This window comes from Pseudonaja textilis, chromosome 2, assembly GCF_049901715.1.
Source record: "Pseudonaja textilis isolate UNSWEBS1 chromosome 2, rPseTex1.2, whole genome shotgun sequence".
NCBI classification, from domain to species: Eukaryota; Metazoa; Chordata; class Lepidosauria; order Squamata; family Elapidae; genus Pseudonaja; species Pseudonaja textilis.
In genome coordinates, this window is record NC_141991.1 from 118,271,170 (window position 1) to 118,293,792 (window position 22,623).

The window sequence follows — 22,623 nt, forward strand, 5'->3', positions numbered from 1 at the left end:
CCTCTTCCTCTCTGTGGCAGCCCCTTAAATATTGGAAAACTGCTATCATGTCTCCCCTGGTCCTTCTCTTCACTAGACTAGCCAAGTCCAGTTCCTGTATTCGTTCTTTGTATGTTTTAGTCTCCAGTCCCCTAATCATCCTGGTTGCTCTTCTCTGTACTTTTTCTAGAATCTCATATATAAATGGATCAAAATAAATTTGGTTCAGATAAATTTGGAATATTGACTTTTACTATGACTTTGTAATTTATTATTAAAAATAAATATATTTTCATGGGAAACAGATTTATTTTGACTATCCTGATTATTTTAAGTTATAAGAAAGAGAAGTTTATGATTTTAGAAACTGCACACTAGAGAAGATTTAAGATTACAAGTAAAAAAGAAAAAAAGATTACAAGCTTATTACAAGGATGGAGTCATGATCAACACTATCAGTAATAACTGCTTCTAAGGATGGATTATGTCCCAAAAGTGTTATCTGACAAAACAAAGTACTGAAAATGAGCCTACAAATGACAGGCCAAGAGGACAATTTGGGAAAGAATTCTTTACTGTATATACAAAATATATCTGAAGTTTTAAAAATTAAAAGGGAAGTGATAAGCTAAGATAATGACCTGGAAAATATTTTATTAAGATTTAGGAAAGAGGCTTGTTAAAGCCTTGAAGAAATACGTGAAATGGGATAAGGAAGAATTTAAGAGAAATAAAATCCTACAATGTTTGATTGAATTTAAGATTAAGACTGCTAGAAGTAAAAGGTAGAAATATAAAGTTGGTTTATTTGATCAAGGTTAATGTAAAACTTTATTTTGTTTTGCAAAATTCTTTAGGGACTTTCTGCTGACACCAGGACTGAAAAGTTGATGTTTTATCAATTTGCTTATAGACAAAGGAAGAGCCAGAAAAAGATATGTTTGTAACTTTAAAGGGGATTTAGAATTATTACATTTGTTTATCCTTGTTGTGATGAAGGTTGGAAGTCATTCTTTATATATTTTTCTTTATTCTATCTTTCTTTCCTGCACTTATTTTTTTCCTTTTGATTTTCTTCTTCTCTAACTGTAGTTTTTATTACTGTTGTAATCAAAATTTGTAAAAAGATCTGTTTTTTAAAAAGAAAAAAAACAACATGCAGAAACAAAAAATGGTCTTATAGCGTCATGCAAACGGTACAAACAGCTTATCTGGCCAAAAGGTGTTATTTTCCAGAAACTGAATAAACATGTGCAATCAGTCTTTCAGGTTTGTTGATGTAACCATGAGAGACAAAGGCTAGAGATCTTAAATCAAATTCTATTCATGCCCCAATCCTTGGGGATTCTGGACAGCAACTGCTTTCCTGCAGCTGCATATTAAAAATATTATCTATGTTCTTCCCATACAGCAGTTAGGATGCAGATTGGAGAGACAAAGCTTCAAATTCTCAGCTTATTTAGGGGATAGTTAATATTATCCCAACTTCACAGGAATGTTGTGAAGACAGATTGAGAGAATCAAGAGTAATGCTGAAATAAATTTGGGGAGAGGAAGTAGAATATTATTCCCATAAAAAACAATTCCTATAACCAATCTTTTTATGTTATTTATTTAACATTTTAATATATTTAAATATAAATATATTTAATAAAATTCAGATTCTGCAGAAATACTTTTTCCAGTTAGGAAATTCACTTAAAGGAGCCTTCTCCAACCTGTCCCACTCCAGATGTGACGTAACAGTTAATAGGATCCCAGCACACAGAAGTGCTGGTTAAATCTTCCAAGCACTTCAGTCCCAAGACATGTGAAGAATACTTGACTGGGAAAGTTCATTTCAGTGTTTAGCTCACACAAAGTAATGACATCTTCCAGGGCTCTCAAACTCCAATGAACTGTTAGGTACATTATGCTTTAAAATGACTCTAAACACACTGTTCTAAGCTGGAATGCCTTACCCATTTGGCTTCTGTTAGTTTTCTCCCAGCCTTCCAAATTTATCTGAGCTGAAGAAACCAGTTGCAACCAGAATTGCAGTTTTAAAAAAAGCTAATTACAAAGAATCTGAAACTGATTTCAATGCAAACTTCACTGAATCTATTAAAACTAATTTCTAAGTGAACATTCATACTTAGGATAAACATTTATTTAAAAGATTTACATGGCCACCCATCTTAACCAATATCTAGCTTCCAGTATGGCAGAGAGAATTGTTGTAACTTTCCTTGAGTTTCTGGTTGCTAAAGTGACATCCAAATTGCATTACAGTAAGACAGAAATGACTTCATCCCTAATCCAAATTTTATTGTATTTAACTGAGCTCTATTGGACCTTTAAAAACAATCAAGAATATTTTGAGTATTTTCTTTGGTTTTTTTTTTGTTATTATTATTGAATGGTATTTCCTCAAAGACTAGTTGGCCAGTATATGTGAACACTCTAAATGCATATTACATAGCCTCTGCTTTTCGGTCTGTCCGGACCTCTACAAGCGAACCCGAACGGGAAAGAAAAAAAACTCTTTTGCTGCTGTAGAAAGTAGAAATACTGTAATTATGCATTTTTGGAGCAACCTCGCTTTGCGGTATCCTTTAAAATTTACCATTCAAGTGAATTTTAGGTTGTATGCAGGAACTTCACACGTGGGTCAGTGAAGAAACTCGCAGCAGCCATCAGTGACTCTAGCGTTAACAAACAGTTGTAATAACTCAGCAAAAATCATCTTCGGGAGCCGTTAAAGAGACCTCATAGCATGGGGGACGGGGGACGGACATTCTCCTCTTCTAGACCAAAAGGGGAAAAACAGAAGAAACCCAAGCTTAGTTTGTTAAAGACTGCACACTGCCAACTCGGGGAGGGGAGGCGGCGGCTGCGGCGGCGGCGACTTCTATTTCTGTAAAAGGATACTGCTCGCTCGCATGCACCGCCAGTCTACCGAGTACCATCCGTTGTAACTAGGACAGCTCGGCTTTCGGGAGATTAAGAGTCTCTAATGCATGTAACAGCATCTAACAGCAGCCAGACACACACACACCCAAAACTGGCAGAAACCTGTTCTGCCCGGATCGGCTCTAGCGGTAGCCGCGGCAGCGCAAGCTTAAACCTGGGAAAAGAAGCTCGCGCCGCCGCGAAAGCAAGAGCGCGCTGAGGCTCGCGCCCGGGAACCCTTCTGCCAAGGCAGACCGACCGCTAGGGGGCGCTACCCGAGTCTCTCCCCCCCCCCTCCTCTTTTAAGAACCTTGCCTCAGCAATTAAGACGGCGCTTCTTTAAAAGCTGTGGGGGAAATGCAAACTCTGAAGTACAGGGATCCCAAGGAAAGCCGTCAACTCTCCAGCCGATCAGCGTGACTTCAGTGTGGCAATTTTTTCTCCCCCTTCGCTAAGTTTCGTTCACACCAAGAATTTCCAACTGCGAAGTCGCAAATAACTACTTGGATACCATTTAGGGAGCCGGACTTCGGTCTGAGAACCAGACGGGTCCATTCGGACGGCTTCGTTGCTTTTTCAGTTTCCTGGTCTGAGTCCTGTTTGCCGCCAGGGCCTCGAGCGGCAAAGCTTGGGACTCAGTTGATTAAGTCCATGCCTCTTCGGGGGAGGAATTATTTAGTAAATCTTGCCATTTCTCCTTCGTTGAAAAGATGCCGATGCTGCCGAAGAAGAAATTCGTGCGGATGCCTTCCGCAAGACGAAACTGCGCTCCCTGCTGCAGTTTACCTTAAGTGACCTTCCTGCGAATGGGGCGCTGAGGTAGACTTTTAAGCGAGAGGCTCCTCCGCCGTCGCCCGCGCTTACAATCCTCGTGTAATACGCGAAGGGAATTTCCCCTTGTTGCTCTCCCCCCTCCGCCACAGGCGACCACCCCAAACCGCCGTAACGAAAACCATGCAAAAGTGGGGGAGGTGGGAGATGGTGCCTTTAACAGTACAGAGAACTGTTGAACTTGGGCAGGAGTCTCACGCGAGGGACTTCCTCTAACCGAGATGAGTTTTCGGGGACATGAAAACTAAACTATGGATTCCAAGCGGCGCAGCGCAGCTTCCTTTTGCATGAAGATGTTCAGCCTCGATGAATTTGGGGTGGGGAGTTCACATAGTGCCTTTTTTAGAGTATACATTACTAGCCGGGGAAATGGGGTTGTTTTTTTTTCGAGCTCTACCTCGAGGCTGGTTCTTGAAGAGAAACCAAATTGGGGTGGGGGGAAGGGACGGGGAAAGTCATCTCTTTGCGGCTTAGGCGAATTACATCAGTTTTATGGCGTTATGAGGAAAAGGGTGGGGGGGGGGGGAAGGTGTCATGAATGGAAGCAAACGTGGCAGAGCCCGTCCACTCTCCAAATGAAGCTCAACCACTCCGCCCTTCCCTTGCCGCCTCGTCTCTCACTTTATACTCGGTTCAGGTCGCGGCTCCTGCGGCTGCCCGGCGCGCGCTTCCCTTCAGAGCGCGCGGAAGCCGGCCCGCCCGCTCACTCTTCAGCTGCTGCAATTGCAATTGCAAAACCGGGTTCCGGCGCGCACATGGCGCTGCCGAGTTACAGCGCGCGCCAGATCCGCCGGTAAAGACCGGCTCGAGCCGGTATATATAGAGAGATTTCCTAAACTCCAGGAGCGAAGGAGGAGCCGGCTGGCCATGGGGCAGCCTTGGCAAAACCAGCAGCGGGAGCCTAGCATCGGATAACGAGCCAGACTCCCGGCCGCTCTTTCCGGACGAAGGGAATCTATTTTAGGTGCAGGGCAGGCTCCACCTTTTCCAACGGGGGGTCAGGAGTATAAGTCTGAAGCGACTGCAGCCCCCTTCCCGCGCCTTCTGGAGCCGGGTCTTTTTGGTTCGTGCTACTGAGGGCGAAGGGTCGGGTGTTCCAGTCGCCGCCTCAGCATGTTGCTGACCAGGTCATAGGCCAAAGGTGCTTTTCTCTGCAGCTTGGGGGGGAATCCTTTTTCTTCCACACCTTTCTCTCCCCAAGTTGCAGCAGCAACATCATCTACTGACCTGGTAAGTGACTTTTCTTCTGGGCACAAGTTTGGTTGTCTTGCTGTTGCTTTTTTAAAAACAAAAACAAAAACACGTTACTTATTGTTTTAATCGAAAAGAGCATCCGCCTCTCTGAAAGAAAGGGAGAGCAGAGGATCCGATTGGGGAAAAAAAAGTGGTGGAACTCTGCCTTGAAGGTTGCACGAGAGATGGAAGATGCAGTCCTGGGCCTTCGTGCGGAGAGTGGTCACTTCCCACGCTCTACATACATCGCGTGGACTGGGGAGCCGGCAACGAGAGGTTATTCTTCCATTCGGAAGAAAACATTTAAAAAGAAAAACCTTGCTTATAAAATAGATCTCTTCCCCCCCCTCCCGGTCTTTAAAGGAAAAAAAGCTTTGTATGATTTATTTATGCAAGGCAAAAGAACAGCGCAGATTTGCATTCTATCAAATGCGCTTTAAACCGGATTGAGGATAACCGCATGGCGCAACGTGGCCGCTAAAAATTCTGTTCCGCTCTATTGAATTCTGCAAGCGTCGCATCTCCGCTAAACAAAGCCCTTGGATCTCACACCTCTTTCAAGCTGCGCTTTTCTGAGCAGCGACCGGGAAGGCTTAAACGAAGTACAATGTTTAAGCAGAAATAGCATAGACAGGACCGAACAATACATATTCTCCAGAAACAAATGAAACTAATATTGGAACCTGTCCTGTGCCGGGCTTTAGACAGGATTTGATCAAGATCTCACATAAGCAATGCTTTGTATGGATTATTGTATTACGACTCAAATTACAGAAAGGCTTTAACTTTTCTTTCTGCCCCAAATTTGAAAAAAAAAATTCAATTCTTTTAACATTTGATTTTGCTGTAGGATTTGTTACATACACTCCTTAACATACCACCACATACATGTAATCTAATGCAAACCAGGTAGGACTATTAATACAATAATTCTGCCTGGTCTGCATTAAGTGTTATAGTAACAAAAGTTACTTTGCTGTCTTTACACAGATTCCTGACATATTAGATATCTCTTCTGTTCTTATATTCTTCCAAATCTGAAGTCATCAGGCACAAATAGTCCAGTCTTATGGTTTCAAAAGCACCTTCGTATGGCAAGCTGACAAAAATAATTACTGACTGCCCTTTCTGCTTTCTGTATAATTTTTACCTATTTTAATTAACATGTTAAAACCCTGTATAACTAATTAGCTTTAAAATGGCATAAGCAGTGCCTTTGGACTAAAGCATAAGTGATTTGATGAATGTTTAAAAACGGTTTTTTAAAATTGCCTCTCCCAAACCAAATTTTAAAATCCTTCCTCTGTTATACAACATATATTTCAGGAATTATTTGACAAAAGAAATTAATTTCAAAAAGCATTTGACATAAAAACTCCTAATAAAGAAATGTTTTCCTACAAACATTTAAAACTCTTTATTACATACTTTAAATTACTTTTTCTAATTGCTAACTTTCCCCTAAACATATCTCACATGCAATTTAGCACACTTAAGCAGTTAGATATATTTCACTGTATATAATTAAGCTATCTGTGACATCAGGGAATTTGTTCCGTACAATAGAGTACAGTATATACTAGCACATAATATTACAGTAATAGTATGTACACAAAAATCTTGTGTATCGAGGATACAGAATTGCCTATTTAGATTTTGTCAAGCTTGAAACTGTTAACTGGGACTAAAGCAAAACTTTGTATGTATAAATGTTTCCAAGTGACTCAACAGCTAAAGAATGATTGGCAATTGCAACAGCTTAAGATACCTGCCCATAGCTTTTTGCAAATCCTTACACTGCAAGAATCCTGGAATAAAGATGGATGGTCCAAGAAGTCAGTGACTTTATTACTTTTGCTATGAAGTTTGGCAAAACTCTACTATCTTGATTCTCCTCTCCACACACACACACACACACACCGAAAGTTGCTCTGCACTCCATTGAGAAAATATACTTTAGTGATACAAATTCTGACTTCATCATATTGAGATATTGAATTAGAACATTTTAATTGTTTCAGAAAGCACTGCTGTTAGAACTACTCAAAGGTTATGTGGCGTGGCATTAACCTGGGAGTACACAAAAGTATCAGCACAAAGAACTTTTTCAGGCCTGCTTGACTGTTTTAGAGTGCACAAGGTAGGGAGCTTTTATTGAGTTATCAAGTGCCTTGAGCATCAGCAATCGCTGCCTGCATATAGGTAGTCCCGTACACAGTATCCAACAGTCATCTGTACTGTGTAGGGCTTGATTTATGATCAAAGTTCTGACGGGACCTACCCTCCTCCCAAAAAATGGTTGGAATCCAGTTCCAACATTCATCCAAATCTCCCCAGGTCATGTGACTGCATTTTAAGCCCCAGCAGTCTGTCCATATTTGCACCTGTTTGCAGCGCTCCACAATCATGTGACTGATTTATGTCATTTTTGCCCAAAACCAAAGTTTACTTCCAATTTCCAGCAAAAAGCACCCCACAGTAAACAGTGGCTTCCCTTAATGACAGGCATATTTGCTTAATGACCACCATTAAAAAAAGGTAAAACTGGCTCCAGTCGTATGATGATTTGCTTTATAACCCTAACTGGACCTAAATTATAGCTGTAACTCAAGAATTAAGTATATAGTATAGGCTGTATAGGCTGTTCTAGTGCTTAAAAAGGACCTGTTTGATGTAATGGTTAAGGCTAAAAACTGGGAGACCATGAAATTCTAGTTCTGCCTTAAGCACAAAAGCAGTTGGGGTTTTCTTGGGCGAGTCTCTATCTCAGTCTGAGGAAGAAGAAACAAGAACCACTTTGGATACCTTGCCAAGAAAACTGCAGTGACTTGTCCGGGAAATCACCAGGAGTCAAAACTGACTTGAAAAAGCAGAACCAGGAACATTTAAAATCATCATATGGATGGTTCAGCATTTTCAACTATGAAGACAACACCTCTAACAGCAAGATAGGCTTGGATTTAATCAGAATCAGCCTCAAGAGCAGATTGCAAATACAGTACAAGATTCTTTTCACTACAGCTTTGGAGTCATCGCGGATTCTTTTTTACCTCCAGAAGTGCCCTCTATTATATTTTCATCTGCTCCTTAATTGCTGTTTCTAGAATGGTTCTTATGATGAAATATATTTTGGGTTTAGAGGTTAAACTAGCCCTACAAGATGATATCATAATTTATGATGAGATTTACTTCAACTCTTTACAGTCTAGGGGGAACTACATTTTTAATATTTATTTCACACTTAATTCCTCATGTTTTAACAAGTGAATCTCATGTGTCTTGTGTTTTTAGAAGATATCTCAATTTTATCATCTTTTCTATTCCAGATCAAAATGTCTGTAAAAACCACCATAATGTCATGCTTTACCCCAAATGTTTATACTAAAGTGCCTGATGGAGGATGGGGATGGATTGTGGCTTTCGCCTTCTTCTTTGTGGAAGCCTTGACGTATGGCATTATCAAGTCCTTTGGGGTCTTCTTTACTGACTTAGTGGAATGTTTCAATGAAAGCAACAGCAGGATAGCGTGGATAATCTCAATATGTGTATTTGTACTTACGTTTACAGGTAAGCGCATACTTAGATAAGGGTTATATGAAGTCTTACAATCCTGGTCTTATACATGGGTACCTATGACTTAAGACCTGTGTTTTCAGTGGGCTTAATAAAGGGGCCCTACCCAGCATAAGGCTTAGTTATACTATCGGTGGTCATTCAATGACCACTTGTTTAGTAATCATTCAAACTTAGAACAACCTTGAACATCAGCGATAATTACAGTCGGTCCTTAAACTTGCAGCCCTTGCACCATTCCCTGCAGCAAAGTGGTCGTGATTTGGGCATGTAACAACCAGCATGCATTTATTATAAGCATCAGAACATCCTGTGGTCATTATTTACAATCTTCACAGCTGGCTTCCACCAGGCAAAGCCAGTGAGAAAGCCAACAGTAAGTCGTAATCAGGTGGTTGTTTGTGCTTCACAACCCATAGTGATTCACTTAACAACCACTGTGGGACTGCTGTAAATCTGGGGTGGTTATGATGTTTCAGGTTAACAACCATGTCACTTAATGACAGATTTGCCAATTCCGATTGCAGCCAGTAAGTAAGGATGACATTTATTTATCCCAAGTGAGATTACTCAGTCAAACCAGCTCTTGTCTTTCAATAAGAGGATTCTGAAAGGAATACTAGAACAATTAAGGATTGCATTCTGTATACATTGATTTACAATTATGTTTAATAACTCTTCTAGATGATGGCTTAATTCAAGTTTACAAACATATTTGAGAGACCATCCTGCATAGTATCCGCCTATCCTGTTTGATCCTGCAGAGTTGGCATATTTTGGTTACCTATTAATCAAACCATGCATGTCACCTGATGGGATCTGAGAAATAGGGTTCCTCTGTTGAAACCTGGAATGCCTGCCAATTTGCCAGTATGGACTTATTAACGAAATATATATAGTGAGGGGGTGATTTATATTAGTTTCTTTGAGTCACTGGCAACTGTCTGGACTTGTTTTTGCATTTTTCTTGGCAAGGTTTTTCAAAAATGGTTTCCCTCCTTCCTAGGGCTGAGAGAAAGTGGCTGGCCCAAGATCACCAATTGGCTTTGTGACTAAGACAGGACTAAAACTCCCAATCTCCCAGTTTTTAGCGTGGTGCTGTAACTCTTACTACTAGACTGGTTATCATACGTTATGTAAACATGTATATGTATGACATACCACTTGGGACCGCTCTAATAGAGTAAAATTAAGGTAATCAGAAGTAAATTACTGGTGCCTGGAAGTTTGACTCACTGAACCAGTGACTTATATGTTACCATGTTCCTGGCTGTTGGATACAAGGTGTTATAAAGGGAAGAGAGATTTAGAGGACCCTGCAAACCAAAGTACATACGTTGGGTTCCAGTATTCTGGTCTGCAAAGAGATATAAACAATTAAATCTTCATTCTTTTTGCAGCTCCTCTTTCTACAGTTGTAGCTAATCGTTTTGGTCATCGTCTGGTGGTGGCGTTCGGAGGGCTACTGGTCTGTAGTGGAATGGTTGCCGCTTCCTTTGCACGTACTCTGGTTGAAATGTACATCTCAATTGGCATAGTTTCGGGTAAGTTTCTTTTAAAGAAATTTTGAGCTATCATAATAATTCTCCACAAGAATGTTTACATTCAAGCAGTAGAAATAGCTCTTGTATGAAGAGGCCGAGATAGCTTGGAAACAGGAAAATCTGCCTAGTTCTCAGTTCTGCTGAGTGACCCTGGTTGTTAACGCCATCACAGGCAGACCTGGATTTTCAGCCCCCTTGCCCAGTGACAGAGCAAGGGTACCTTTTGAGAGTTTATTATGGGAAATGTATCATGATGCATTCTAATTATTTGAAAAACTACACCTGTTAATAAGAATTAGCAAAACATGTCAGAATTTCAAGGCAAATTATTGGTGGCAAACAGTATGTCCTGAGTGAATAATTAAAAAAAAAAAAGAGTTGAGGAAAATAAATATTTCCGATCCTGCAGGAGAATAACAGCTTTATATTAACATTTGGCATTTATTCACAGGTTTAGGATACTGTTTTGCCTTTCTTCCAACTGTTACCATTCTGTCTCAGTATTTTGACAAAAAGCGCTCATTGGTCACTGCTGTGGCTTCTACAGGAGAATGTTTTGCCGTTTTTTCTTTTGCACCAGGTAAAAAACACATTTCTTGCTTTTTCTGACATAGCGGTATCTTATACTTCTTTCTGCCTTTGATATGAATATATCAAAACATAGTCCTGCCGAAACCTAGCTTCCCTTGGGGACAGGGGAACATGTTACACCAGGGATGTCAAACTTGATTTCATTGAGAGCCACATTAGAGTTGTGTTTGACTTTGGGGGGGGGAGGGCATGTGTGTGTGTGGCCAGATCAATGCCACTTGTGTTTGACACCCCTGTGTTACACTTTTAGTTTCAATTTACAAATACATTAATTGTAGAGCAGCAGTCCCCAACCTTTCTGGCTCCAAGAACCAGTTTCTAAAGAAAAATTGTCTTCCACAGAAAGGATGCTGAGGGGAGGGGGGACGGTTTCATGTGTGCAATTTGGATCTCATGCATATGCAGATTAGGCTTAGTCTGTTAGTCTGCTTGCACGGCCTTGTTCCCAACAGACCATAGACCAGTATTGGTACATTGCCAGAGGTAGAGGATCCCTGTTGTAGAGAATGTACAACTCAAAATTAATGTTCCTCTTTGGGTTACTTTGTAATATAGCAGAAAAAGAGATCAATGATGGAGAAAGTATTACGATCTTAATCGTTTTCCAAATGCAACATTTCTAGCTAAGTTCTTAAAGATCATATAGTTCTGCCAGACATAATAAAAGCCATGGATTTTTCATTTGAGCAAAACTCGGCTTATTCCATTAAATCATGCTTCAAAAACATCGACACTATGTTGTCAAGAAGCAAATAGACAATTGAGGGCCATCTTGATTTAGTGGGTAAAAGCATTAGACTAGGACCTAGGAAACCAGGAGTTCTTGTTGGGCCTTAGGCATGAAGCCAGCTGGATGACTTGAGGCTAGTCAGTTTCTCTCAGCTCTAGGAAGAAGTCATTGGCAAACTACTTCTGAAAATATTGCTAAGAAAGTTGTATGAGGTGGTCCGTGAAGTCACCAGCAATCAGGACTGATCTGAAGGCACTAAAAACAAAACGAACAGCTATGTAATAGTGCAAGTTATTATAGATGCAAAATTTAGGCTACTGTCAGCAGTAGAAGCCTACTTGGTGGGCCAGTCACTGATTTTCAGCCCAACATACATCATAGAATTGTTGTGGGGTGAATTAGGAGGGAAGAGTGCTATATACTCTTATTGGAGATCCTGCAAAGAGACAGGATATAAATTTAATCGTATTCTCAACTTCAAACACATTTTCTAGAAAAGCGTAGCAAGTTCTCGGAATGCATGCTGTTTTCATTAAGAGTCAGAGATCAGTCCATTCATTATATTCCACGTAATTAGAACTTCTTTCCAGTCTTTAGAAAATTCACACCACCTGCTAAGTAAGAAGTGTGGGGAGGGAGAGTCAGAAAAATAGGGCGGGATGAGAGGAGGGATATCCAGATCTTTACATTGGGAATATTAAAAAAAAGATGCTGTAAGAGGAGGTTTGTGCTTAAATTTGTAATTAGGGACATGATTTGAATCCTTCGTTATTCTAGACATGAGCTCGGATTTCTATAGAGCATGTTCTCACCTTGCTACTATTTTTTTCAGTAAGCAGAGTAAAATGACATAAAACTCTGCAAAATTTCCAAGCTAAAAATAAAGCTGAGTTGCAATTCCAACCGCAGTTATTAATAGTAAAAAAGGCTGGCGACGTGGTTATCTGGAAGATTAACCCAACGTATCTGAAATTCAAACCCTGGGATCTTAGCATGTCTAAATGACTTGATGCAATTCTAGTAGGCTACTAGAATTCATCAGGCCTACTATACGTGCTAAAATGAAATGTGCGTTCAGCCCTCCTCCATGCCAGAACCTTCATTTTGCCCATACTTAAGTGTCTCCCTCTTCTGTCTTAGCTCCCGTATCTATTGTGGATAACTCATTCCATCATGGTGGAGGAAGACACTGTTTTTAGTTTCACAGAGTATAGATTTGGAAAAGTAAAAGAACTACATTTGATCCCATTTTCCCTAAGGTGAAAGAAGCATATATCTTCCTGTCTAATATGTGCTAAAGTTCAGCGGCACCAAAGCTTACCTGGGCAAAGAAACACTTGGTATAAAAATCCATTTTGTAGTTTACTTTTCCGTTTCTCATGCTTAAGCGATCCATGTCCCCCCCAAAAAGTTAGCCAAGAATTCTATGCCTGTCCCTAAAGTCCATGAGTGCAACTGTGACAAAATTTGGACTTACTATTATAAACACGACTGTTTTCCAAGTTCATACCTATATTTTACTTTTTCCTATGCTATAGCTATCACTGCTTCAAAGGAATACTTTGGTTGGAGAGCCAGCCTCTTGTTTGTTGGTCTACTGCAGCTTGGAATCACTGCCTGTGGATTGCTGCTGCGGCCCATTACAATCATAGCACAAGAAACAGTGAAAGTATCACCGGCGGAACAGCAAAGAGAGACAAAGTACATGCTTGAAAATGAACAGACGCACACCTCAATAGACTCCATTGACTCGGGAGTAGAAATAACTACACCTCAAAACATACCTAGAGATGCCAACTTGGAACCTAAAAGTGAAGAACCAAAGGAAAACACGGAGAGGTTCATAGCCAGTAGTAGCATTCCTACCAAGGAACCCAAGCCCAAACTCCTAGACTTCTCTGTGTTGAAAGACTGCAGTTTTATTTGTTATGCGCTTTTTGGTCTGTTTGCTACTTTGGGATTCTTTGCTCCCTCGCTATACATAATTCCTCTCAGCATGAGCCTTGGCATCAGCAAGGACTGCTCTGCTTACATTCTCTCAGCCATGGCAATTGCTGAGGTCTTTGGTAGAATCGGCGCAGGTTGGCTCCTCAACAAAAAGCCCATCAGAAAAATTTACATTGAGCTCATTTGTGTCATACTTCTGGACGTTGCCCTTTTTGCCTTCCCCCTTGCCTACGAATTTTGGGGGCTAATGATGTGTAGCATTTTCTTTGGATTCATGCTCGGGACAGTAGCGGGCACACACATTCCAATGCTGGCTGAAGACGATGTCGTTGGCATTGAGAGGATGGCATCTGCTGCAGGGGTCTATGTATTTATTCAAAGCTTATCAGGGTTGGCTGGACCACCCCTTGCAGGTAATGTTAAGCCGTCCAATTTCAGAGATCTTCTTACTTCTCTCTGTACTTACTACCCATGCTGGGGGTCCATAACAATTGCACCTGTTTCCCAAGGTTCAATAGGTCCTTATCAGGTAGGGCTGAAGAAAGCCCTCCCTGAAAATATGAAGAAATACTGCCAGCCAGTATTGACAGATTCTACCTTATATGGACCTATTACCTGACTCAATATTAGCAGCTTTCTACTGTGATGGTAATACATACTAAACCGGGGTCTCCAACCGTGGCAACTTTAAGACTTGTGGACTTCAACTCCCAGAATTCTGGGAGTTGAAGTCCACAAGTCTTTAAAGTTGCCAAGGTTGGAGACCCCTGTACTAAACCACAATTGAAGAACAAGTAAAAAATGGAAACGGTGCTCTTGTGTGAGCAAGGAACATTTAATTCAGCTTATATAGGGTGTGTGTTGTGTGTGTGTGATAAGGACTCTAGGTCAGTGTAGAGAGACTTGGCATAATGGTTGGAATGCAGTATTGTAGACTGATTCTGCCAACTGCCAGGAGTTTGATTCTGACTGGCTTAAGGTTGACTCAGCCTTCTATCCTTCTGAGGTCAGTAAAATGAGGAGCCAAATTGTTAGGTGCAATTCGCTGAGAGCTGTAAAACTCTTATGAAGCGGTATATAAGTCTAAGTGTTAGTTAATAAACAATGTTGCTTCTTGTTCCAGCCTCTAACCAATATTTTAACATAGTAAGTTGAACGGCTGCACTTCAAGGAGCATCTCCAATGCCTTTTCTAGAATTGTTTACAATGTTGAGCTATTTAGGATGGGCCCAAACCTCAAACATGGGGACACAGTTGTTTAAGTGATTCACTTATTAAGTCCTCCTATGGTTCTTAAATTAGATATAGTCATGCTCAGGAAAGAAAATCTGAAGAAAATGTTTCAAAAGATTGTGGTAAACTGGTTATGTTTAAAGTTTTTCATAACATGCTCTTTTCTTCCTCCTTTACAGGTCTACTAGTGGATACCACAAAAAATTACAGGTCTGCATTCTATTCCAGTGCTATTGGAATGCTGCTGGCTGCTGTATTCCTTTTTTTGCTGAGGCCTTGCAAGAATTTAACATGTCAGAGAAAGAAACAATCACTACAAGAGAATGTCTCAGAGCCTCAGGACGATTTTATAGAAACTGATTTTGGGAAAACAGAGGATTCTGTAAAGGGCTGTGATTGCATAGCTTGAATTTTAAAACACATGATTTAGAGATTGGGGAAAAACAAGTCAGCTCAAGCCCACCTTTTAAAACTTAACACATTAAAGGGAATGCAACACAACAAAGGTGAACATGTTAGCAATTCTTTCATGAAGACTGGTTAAATTCCATGCACACACTCCTACTGAGCATGAAGTTGTGATTCAAATTTTTTTATTAATGGGAAGCAAGCAACACATAATAACTCAATTCCAAATCATAGCGAAGCAGCAAGGTGTTAGGTGAAAGAAAAATCAGATATGGCTTATCCAACGAAGTTAAAGTTTGCTGTGTTTTTTGTTGCCTATGAGAAGAATCTCACCAGAAATAATGTTCTCTTAATTAACAACACAGGAGTAATGCCACAAAATAACTAATCTGATGAAACAGTCTTGAAATGTTTATTTTCATCAAATAAGCATAGCTGTTCTGCGTTTTAGTTTTGGAGAACAGATATTGAATTTATACTTGGAACAAGTAGCCAATTCCCCTTGTCCTGCGACTTGAATTGGAATCCAGCAACATATGGGGAAAACTTAAGTTTTGTCACTCCTAACTAGCGAATTAATGAATAGCTTTTGTGCTTTTTTAAAAGTTGGTTAAACTTCACAAAAGTTTGGAGGTTACCAGTCCTATTTTAGGGCCAGTTACTCTTTTCATAACAGTATTACCTTAAAATGCAGATAAAAATTATTGCCTAATCTTAAGTATGATTATTTATATGTTGTAATGTTTTTTCAAGATTCACTACTGAATGTGCATAAATTCGCAGCCTTGATGAGACTTCTTTTTCGAGTAGATATATTCAAAATCACAGTATCGAGCATAGAAGGACTAATTCTAATTGTGCATGAATAGGATTGTACTTTTAAAGACTTACTTGCCTTTTGATGTTCAGGCAAATCACTGATTCTAGCAGTTTTAATTTTTAAAAAAGTTATTTATTTTTATTTTGTGATTGTTATTTAAAACAAACCATTTGCCCCGAATTCTTTCCAAGTCTTGATGCATTTCTAGTGTGTAGATTTTTAGGCAATAGATAATAGTGCACCTACTTATTTTTATGGTTATAGAAGTCTTGCAACAGGTGCCTTTAAAGAAATGAAACAAAGATACCGTGTGCTGTTTTGGAGTTCAGAGATTGAAACGACCAGATTATAGATTTAGTTAAGACTTCGAGAGTCTGCTCTGATCTAATGGAGGCTGTGATTTATTAAATTGAGTAAAACATTTCAAGCATGTATGGAATTGTGTTGATCGTTTCAGTATAGATAGTCCTCAACTTATGACCACAATTAAGCCCAAAATTTCTGTTGCTAGGAGAGACATTTGTTAGGTGAGTTTTGCCTCAGTTTATGACCTTTCTTGCCACAGTTAAGTGAATTACTGCAGTTGTTAGGTTAATATGTTTGTTAAGTGAATCTGCCTTCCCCAATGACTTTGCTTGTCGGAAGTTTGCAAAAGGTGATCATCTGACCCTGGGACACTGCAACCATCATAAACATGAGGCAGTTGCCAATCGTCTGAATTTTGAACATGTGACTATGGACCTGCTACAACAGTCATAAGTGTGAAAAAGTTATAACCCACTTTTTTCAGGTATGTTGTAACTTTGGTCACTAAATGAACTGTTGTTTAAGTCGAGGACTACCTGTGAAAGTTTGCTGAATCAGGAGAAAACCACTTTTATTCTGAAAACATTCCACTGTCTTGGTTATACTATGAATCACCTTTCAGTTAGGTCTATGTCTGAAGGCTTAAGTCCTTTATGGACAAGCTTGAGAAGGTGCACGCTGTATGTTTGGGACTTGTTCTTATCTTTGTTAACTTCCACATTCATTCATGTGTAGGTCTTTTATGATTTAAAAAGAAGCTCTGATTGCTCCATCAGTGCCTTCATATGAAGGTTGTACATTTTGTCATTCCATTTGTATGACCAGCTGTGCTAACAGTACAGTGCACTGAAAGGTGAAACCATATAATCTAATGCCTCAGTCATCTACTAGCTTGCAATTCCCATTGGGCAGTGTGCCTCAAGCCATATTTGGGGTCTTAAAGGGGCCAGCTGCATAAACTAAGCCTTGGAGAAATATGAGGGTTATCTGATCTAACCACAGGAGGGCAGCGGAGAGATACTTAAATCTAACTATTGGCTGTCATCTAGTGGTCATCCAGATTTTTTACAGCTATATCTGGTAACCCTGCAGAGAAAAATGCAACAAAGTTAATATTTTTAAAATGCAATTTGTGCATCTCCCATTTTCAGTACGTTTTGTACAAAGGGAATTCACAGAGGTGGCAGCAACATGTTGACTATTGTTCACTGACTTTTAACAAATAGCCACATCAAAGGTGACACGAGCTTGCTTACCCCACTTTTATACGTCTTTTTCTCACTAAGCAACTCAGGGGGGGAACGAGAAAATAAAATTTGGTTCTGAATACACACAAGTACAGATTCAAAATGTCTCTTGATAATCCATTGTTAATGGCACTGTATGGTCAATTATTATGGTAAGACTATACAAATTAAGGTCATTGTGACTCCTGATAGGGTTTTCCAGAATCCCCTACCAAAAAACAAACGCAACCTAAAAAGAAAAAGTTCAAAATCTATACTGTCACAATGTAAAGACATAAATTTGTGAATGCTGGTGAATTTTCAATGCAACAAATTTAAAGCATTCTGATTTTAGGTATTCTTAATAATACAAGAAAACATGATCTTAAAAGCTATTTACTTGCACTGTGTTCTAGTAAAATGCTTTATTTTTGTCATCAAGATACCCTTAGGCATAGGACATGGTGTCCCTGTATCTTAAGCAATTCATTTTGTCTCTGCTGGAAAATTCTGAAAACCATGTTGCAATTTGGGATTGTTTGTTTACTTTCAGCACTTTATCGTGTACAGTAGAAACTCAATAAACTGCAGAGAAGACTGGGAGGAGGGAATGACTAGATTTTCTGGATATTTTTGGTGGGAAATAAAGGAATAAAATATGAGGCATGTGCCAATAAAAGTGGCCATTTATTTAGCAAGCATACCATATACTTATTATATTCCTAGTAAAGCAGAAAATATAAGGTAGACATACTAATGTAAATCTTAAAACCATGTTTGGAATAATCATTTCTGGTTCAAGCTATCTAAATTACTGTAGTTTGAATTCTAATGTAAAACTACAATAATACAGGTAGTCTTTATTTAGCGACAAACTATGACTGTTTGCAAATAAAACAGTAATTTTAAAAAAGTCATTTCCCAATCAATGCAATACCACAATAAAAACCCTTCAGTGTGAAACTGATTTCGATCTGGTCAGTTTCAGGCAACAGGTACCAGGAGGGTTATAATCAATTAACACTTTTATGGGAGGTCATGGGGCAGAGAATACACTTTAGGAAGAGATTACTTCCTTAAGCAATCTCACAGTCATATGAAGGTGGGCAGCAGGAAGAGATTGGGTATAGACCCTGTATAAGAGAATTTTGTCTGAATGAAAAGGCACCACCACCGTGTCTCTCCTGTCTTTCAGTCACTTGATTCCCTTAGTGACTGTGTTACTTAGTGACCATTTCACCAGAACTAGTTCCAATCACTAAACAAGGACAACCTATATGGGAAAAAGCATATTGTGTACTTGACATGTAGATGGAAAAAATAGTTGTCTCTGCAAGTTAACGAAGTTCTACTGTAATGTTAGCCCAAATATTTCCAATACTAAATAATGCAATGTATGTAACTGACATCTAATATTACTATGTATGTACATACCATATTAGTGCGATCAGAATGCATGCATCTGAACAAGATATTCAAAATCAGGATTAAACATGGCTGAAGCAAGATGCTGATTTATTCTGTACTGTAAATTAGTGGATTCTGGAAGTGCTACCAAATAATGAGTTTTGCAATAAACTTTTTTTAATGAAAAATGTAATTTTGGTTTAATCTACCTTTTGTTCCAAATTTCACCACTTGTCTTTTTCATAGTGTTATCACCCATTCTTTGAGTTGGCAAAAAACTACTATTAGCATTGCATTTGTAATCTCCATTATCAACTCCTACTTGGCCTCTATTATAGCTTCCCTCCAAGGTAAGCTGGGAAAAGTCTAACAGGCTTTATATACCTGAAGTTTCACCTGGAATGATGTCCAGAGGGAAATACAGGCACAGCTCAGGATCATTTAAGTCTCTGTCATGAACTGAGGAAGAGGTGAAGACATGGGAAACCAGCAGTAAACCATCTTTATATTGTCCACTGTTTGTGCTAGCAATAAGAGTTGCTTGGCCTATCACAAGGCTTGTAAAACCTCAAAGTACTCCTCATAATATGGAAAGGCACACATAAATTTTAGAAAAACCTGATCACGAGACCCAATCCAGTTAAGGGAACCGCTGGCCAATTCTTTGGATCTATCCGTTTGACCCATGGCTTCCAGGATAGCAATGGCAAGCCTTTTGGTCTTGGCATGTCAAAAATCTGGAAAATCATCAGATTCTGCTGCCCCCACCCCTCTCCCTCTCTCTCACACACACTTCCTGAACAAAAGGAGAAATAATTATCTTTCCCCGATCTTGGTTACTCCAAACAGCAATACTCAGTGGTAAGCCAATGCTGGGCTTGGAGTAGAGACCTAGGCCTCAGCATAAGCCCTAGCAGCACTTCTGCCACTCAAAAATACCTTCATGCAGTGTTCACTTTCTGTTGACAGCCCTCTGTATCCTATCCAAGACACACCCCATGCTTGAGCAGCCTTCCAGCCTCCAAAAATCTCACGTGAGAATGGAAAATGTGTTTGAGAACAGTTGCTGAGAACAGTTGTTGAGTGAATGCTTGTGGCATCCAAGTCATAGGATCACTATTACTGCCCTAAGATATGCTTTCAACTCCCAGTCACGTGCCTTCCTCAGCCCTAGTTCTAGATATTAAGTTTTACAGAGCTTTGCTGTTTCCAACTTCCCTGTTTGCTGCTTGGGTCAGATGTGGCATTCTGACCTTAAGGTGTTTCTCCTCACTTCAGCCCACCTTGCTTGCCTGTTTTGCACCCACCCCCGTCCCACTTGCTCTTTTGCTTTGCTTTAGGTTTCCTTCTGTCACTTCATGCAAATAAAGGTCCTTCTGCAAAACATTCAAGACTGTATATTTGAGACTTTTCTTTCCTATGAAAATGGATCAGTGTGTATGTGGTGATCCTGGAACTTTCTCTACAATCATTCCATCTCAAGGCAAATCTTTATAAAAAAGAACACATCATCTGGCAAGAAACATATTTTGTGTCTACTACATCAAAAGCAGTTTTTGCAAGTTTTTACAAACAAAACACATACTCACCATCATCCCCATTTCGTTTACAAAATACATATGGGATGAAGGATGTCCATCAAGGACACAAAGAGTAGGTACACATCATACTTTCCAGATAACAAACCAAAATTCACCAAACTAATCCTACGTGTATGTACTCACAATAAATTGAATCGTGCATGGCTGGGTTCCCACAATAAAGTAAGCTAAAATGTGTTCAGCTAGCTTTATTAAATCTGGTATCCTCCAGATGATTAGGTTTATACAGTATCTCACATCCATAACAACATGCTAAATGAAAGGCAATGGGAATTGCTCTGACTTATCTTGAGGGCTTGAGGTAGGGAAAAGCAGGGTAGAAATATTGCTGGTAAAAGTTTCTTGCTTTAAAAAGGATGTCTGGCGCCCTCTAGTGTCTGGTTCGTGTAAAACACCTGGAACATACTTCCATTTAAATCAACTGGTTGTGACTGCAAGAATACATTATTCCTTGTTCAGAAAGAAGAGGCAATACATACATACCGTACATCATTAGGATCAGAATGAATGCTCAGTAAACCTTGCTCTCAAGGTGAGTCAGCAGAACTGACTCCCAATTCATTCCAAAGCATTCCAGATTGTATTAGAGTTATAATGTTTAGCAAAAAGCTTCCAGGCTGTAGGCAATACCCACAGAGACTATAAATTGGAGAGTTTGGATCTCTCAAGAAGGATTTAATTGATTTTCCTGCCACTGCAGTGTTGCACTAGATGGCTTTTGTGACCTTGTCCAAAAGTATAATTCCGTGATTTAAGAGACCTGCCTAAAGAACAAAACTTCTGACTTGGATGTTTTCATTTCAAAGAAGCAGCTAGTGTGGATATAATGAGACCATTTAGCAGTAAGGAACAAGTTTAAATGGATCAGCTTCCTGATAATCCTTGGGTTGCTTTTTTTAAAAAAGTTCAGCACATGTCTTGTGTATTCCATTTCCAAGTTGAAAAATATTGGAATAGCGGAAAGAAATGATAATTCCTATGCATATCAAAAGAAAATACAATACAAAAACATCTTGCCTTTGAAGGATGTGCTACAATTCTTAAGAAAGCTTTGGGAGAGAAGATAATAAATTGGAGTAGAGCTATTAAGACTCTACAGTGGATCTCTTAAACCATTTTCAGAGATCTCACAGCTGGTTTCACAAACCAGCACTATCCTCTCTCCAGTTTGGGGCAGAGCAGCTGTCCCTAAATTGCAACCACACTACAACAACCTTAGGTAGAGAGTCTCAAGATGCTACAAGAAAGAAAACGTGTAAATCCGCAGAGGTCGGCCGGGAAAATACACCTGTGAACGGCGCTGCAGGGTGCAAGTGAGAAACCGGGTTTTAACCCACTTCTGAATTCGTTTAAGTCGGGGACGGGAGCCGATGCTTCGGGAGCAATTCGGCTCCTGCTGGAGGGTCAGGATGCTCCCAGGCTACACGCAAAACGTGTGAAGTTGTAAGAGTTAAAAGATCTGGAGCCGGATGGCCCGTTTGAAAAGCGCCTAAATCCGGGAAAAGGTCGGAGCAGAGCAGCGGCTGCAGGGCCAGGCTACTGCCCCCACCCCCACTCCCGGCCAAGCTCTGGGCGTGGGGCAAGGCTGCCGGGCAGGGCGGGGGCCTCACCAAGCGGGGCCTTCCCTGCCAGCCTCCGCAGAGAGCGCAGCGTGCATGGAAAATTCCACCACCGTCTCTCGCCGGAAACGCCACATCGGGCCTGGCCTCCGCGGCTTCCCAGTTCCAGCTCAACGTGGGCACGAATGCGCGCATACACAGACACACATACACACACACCCCTCCATCCACCCCTTAGGAATAGCTACCTTCCCGCCCGACCTCGGGCTGCGCGTGTCCTCCGGGTACCGGCTAACTTTACCTAGAAGGACCGATGCAACTGCAGCCTCGTTGCCCGGGGCGGGGGAAAGAGAGTACAGAATACAAGATAGTTCGCCGACTCTCCCTACCCGCCTCCCACCCCAAACTAGAGGCCGCTTTGCACCCGGATTGCAAGATTTCTGCTACTGCGGCCGAAGGACTCACTTTTCTCAGCTTGGCTCGCCCTCTTTTCAGTTGATTCCCGCTCCCCGCGTCCCCCCAAAAACCCCAACCATCTCAGCTAAGTCAAAGCCCAAAGTTACACCCGCGTTAAAAACCAAACAATAACATCGGGTAATCGCACGGCAAAGGTGGTTTGTGCACTCACACGTCCGCGCCGCTCATGCAGCCCACCGCTGCTGGCCATCACGTTCCTCCGATTCACCGCAAGTGTAAGCCAGGCT

The 22,623-nt window shown here is 40.5% G+C and overlaps 2 protein-coding genes across 11 annotated transcripts in view; one reads left to right on the plus strand and one right to left on the minus strand.

Moving 5' to 3' along the window:
- The window catches only part of ARSG (arylsulfatase G), a 104,430-nt gene extending 81,823 nt beyond the window's left edge, over nucleotides 1-22,607 (minus strand). For 9 of the 10 annotated variants that reach the window (XM_087925044.1, XM_087925040.1, XM_026711196.2 and 6 more), the window contains exon 1: nucleotides 22,548-22,607. The gene's annotated coding sequence lies outside the window, so the exon portion shown is untranslated. Of the gene's footprint in view, nucleotides 1-3,421; nucleotides 3,700-22,547 lie in introns of those variants that run through there. The other variant, XM_087925037.1, reaches the window with a different exon arrangement.
- On the plus strand, nucleotides 4,382-18,952 carry SLC16A6 (solute carrier family 16 member 6). The gene is made up of 6 exons (XM_026711198.2): nucleotides 4,382-4,971; nucleotides 8,301-8,541; nucleotides 9,948-10,091; nucleotides 10,543-10,671; nucleotides 12,951-13,772; nucleotides 14,772-18,952. Exons 2-6 carry the CDS (start codon nucleotides 8,307-8,309, stop codon nucleotides 14,999-15,001), a joined length of 1,560 nt encoding a protein of 519 aa, XP_026566983.1. The 5' UTR covers nucleotides 4,382-4,971; nucleotides 8,301-8,306; the 3' UTR covers nucleotides 15,002-18,952.
- Nucleotides 22,608-22,623: the final 16 nt, after the last annotated feature.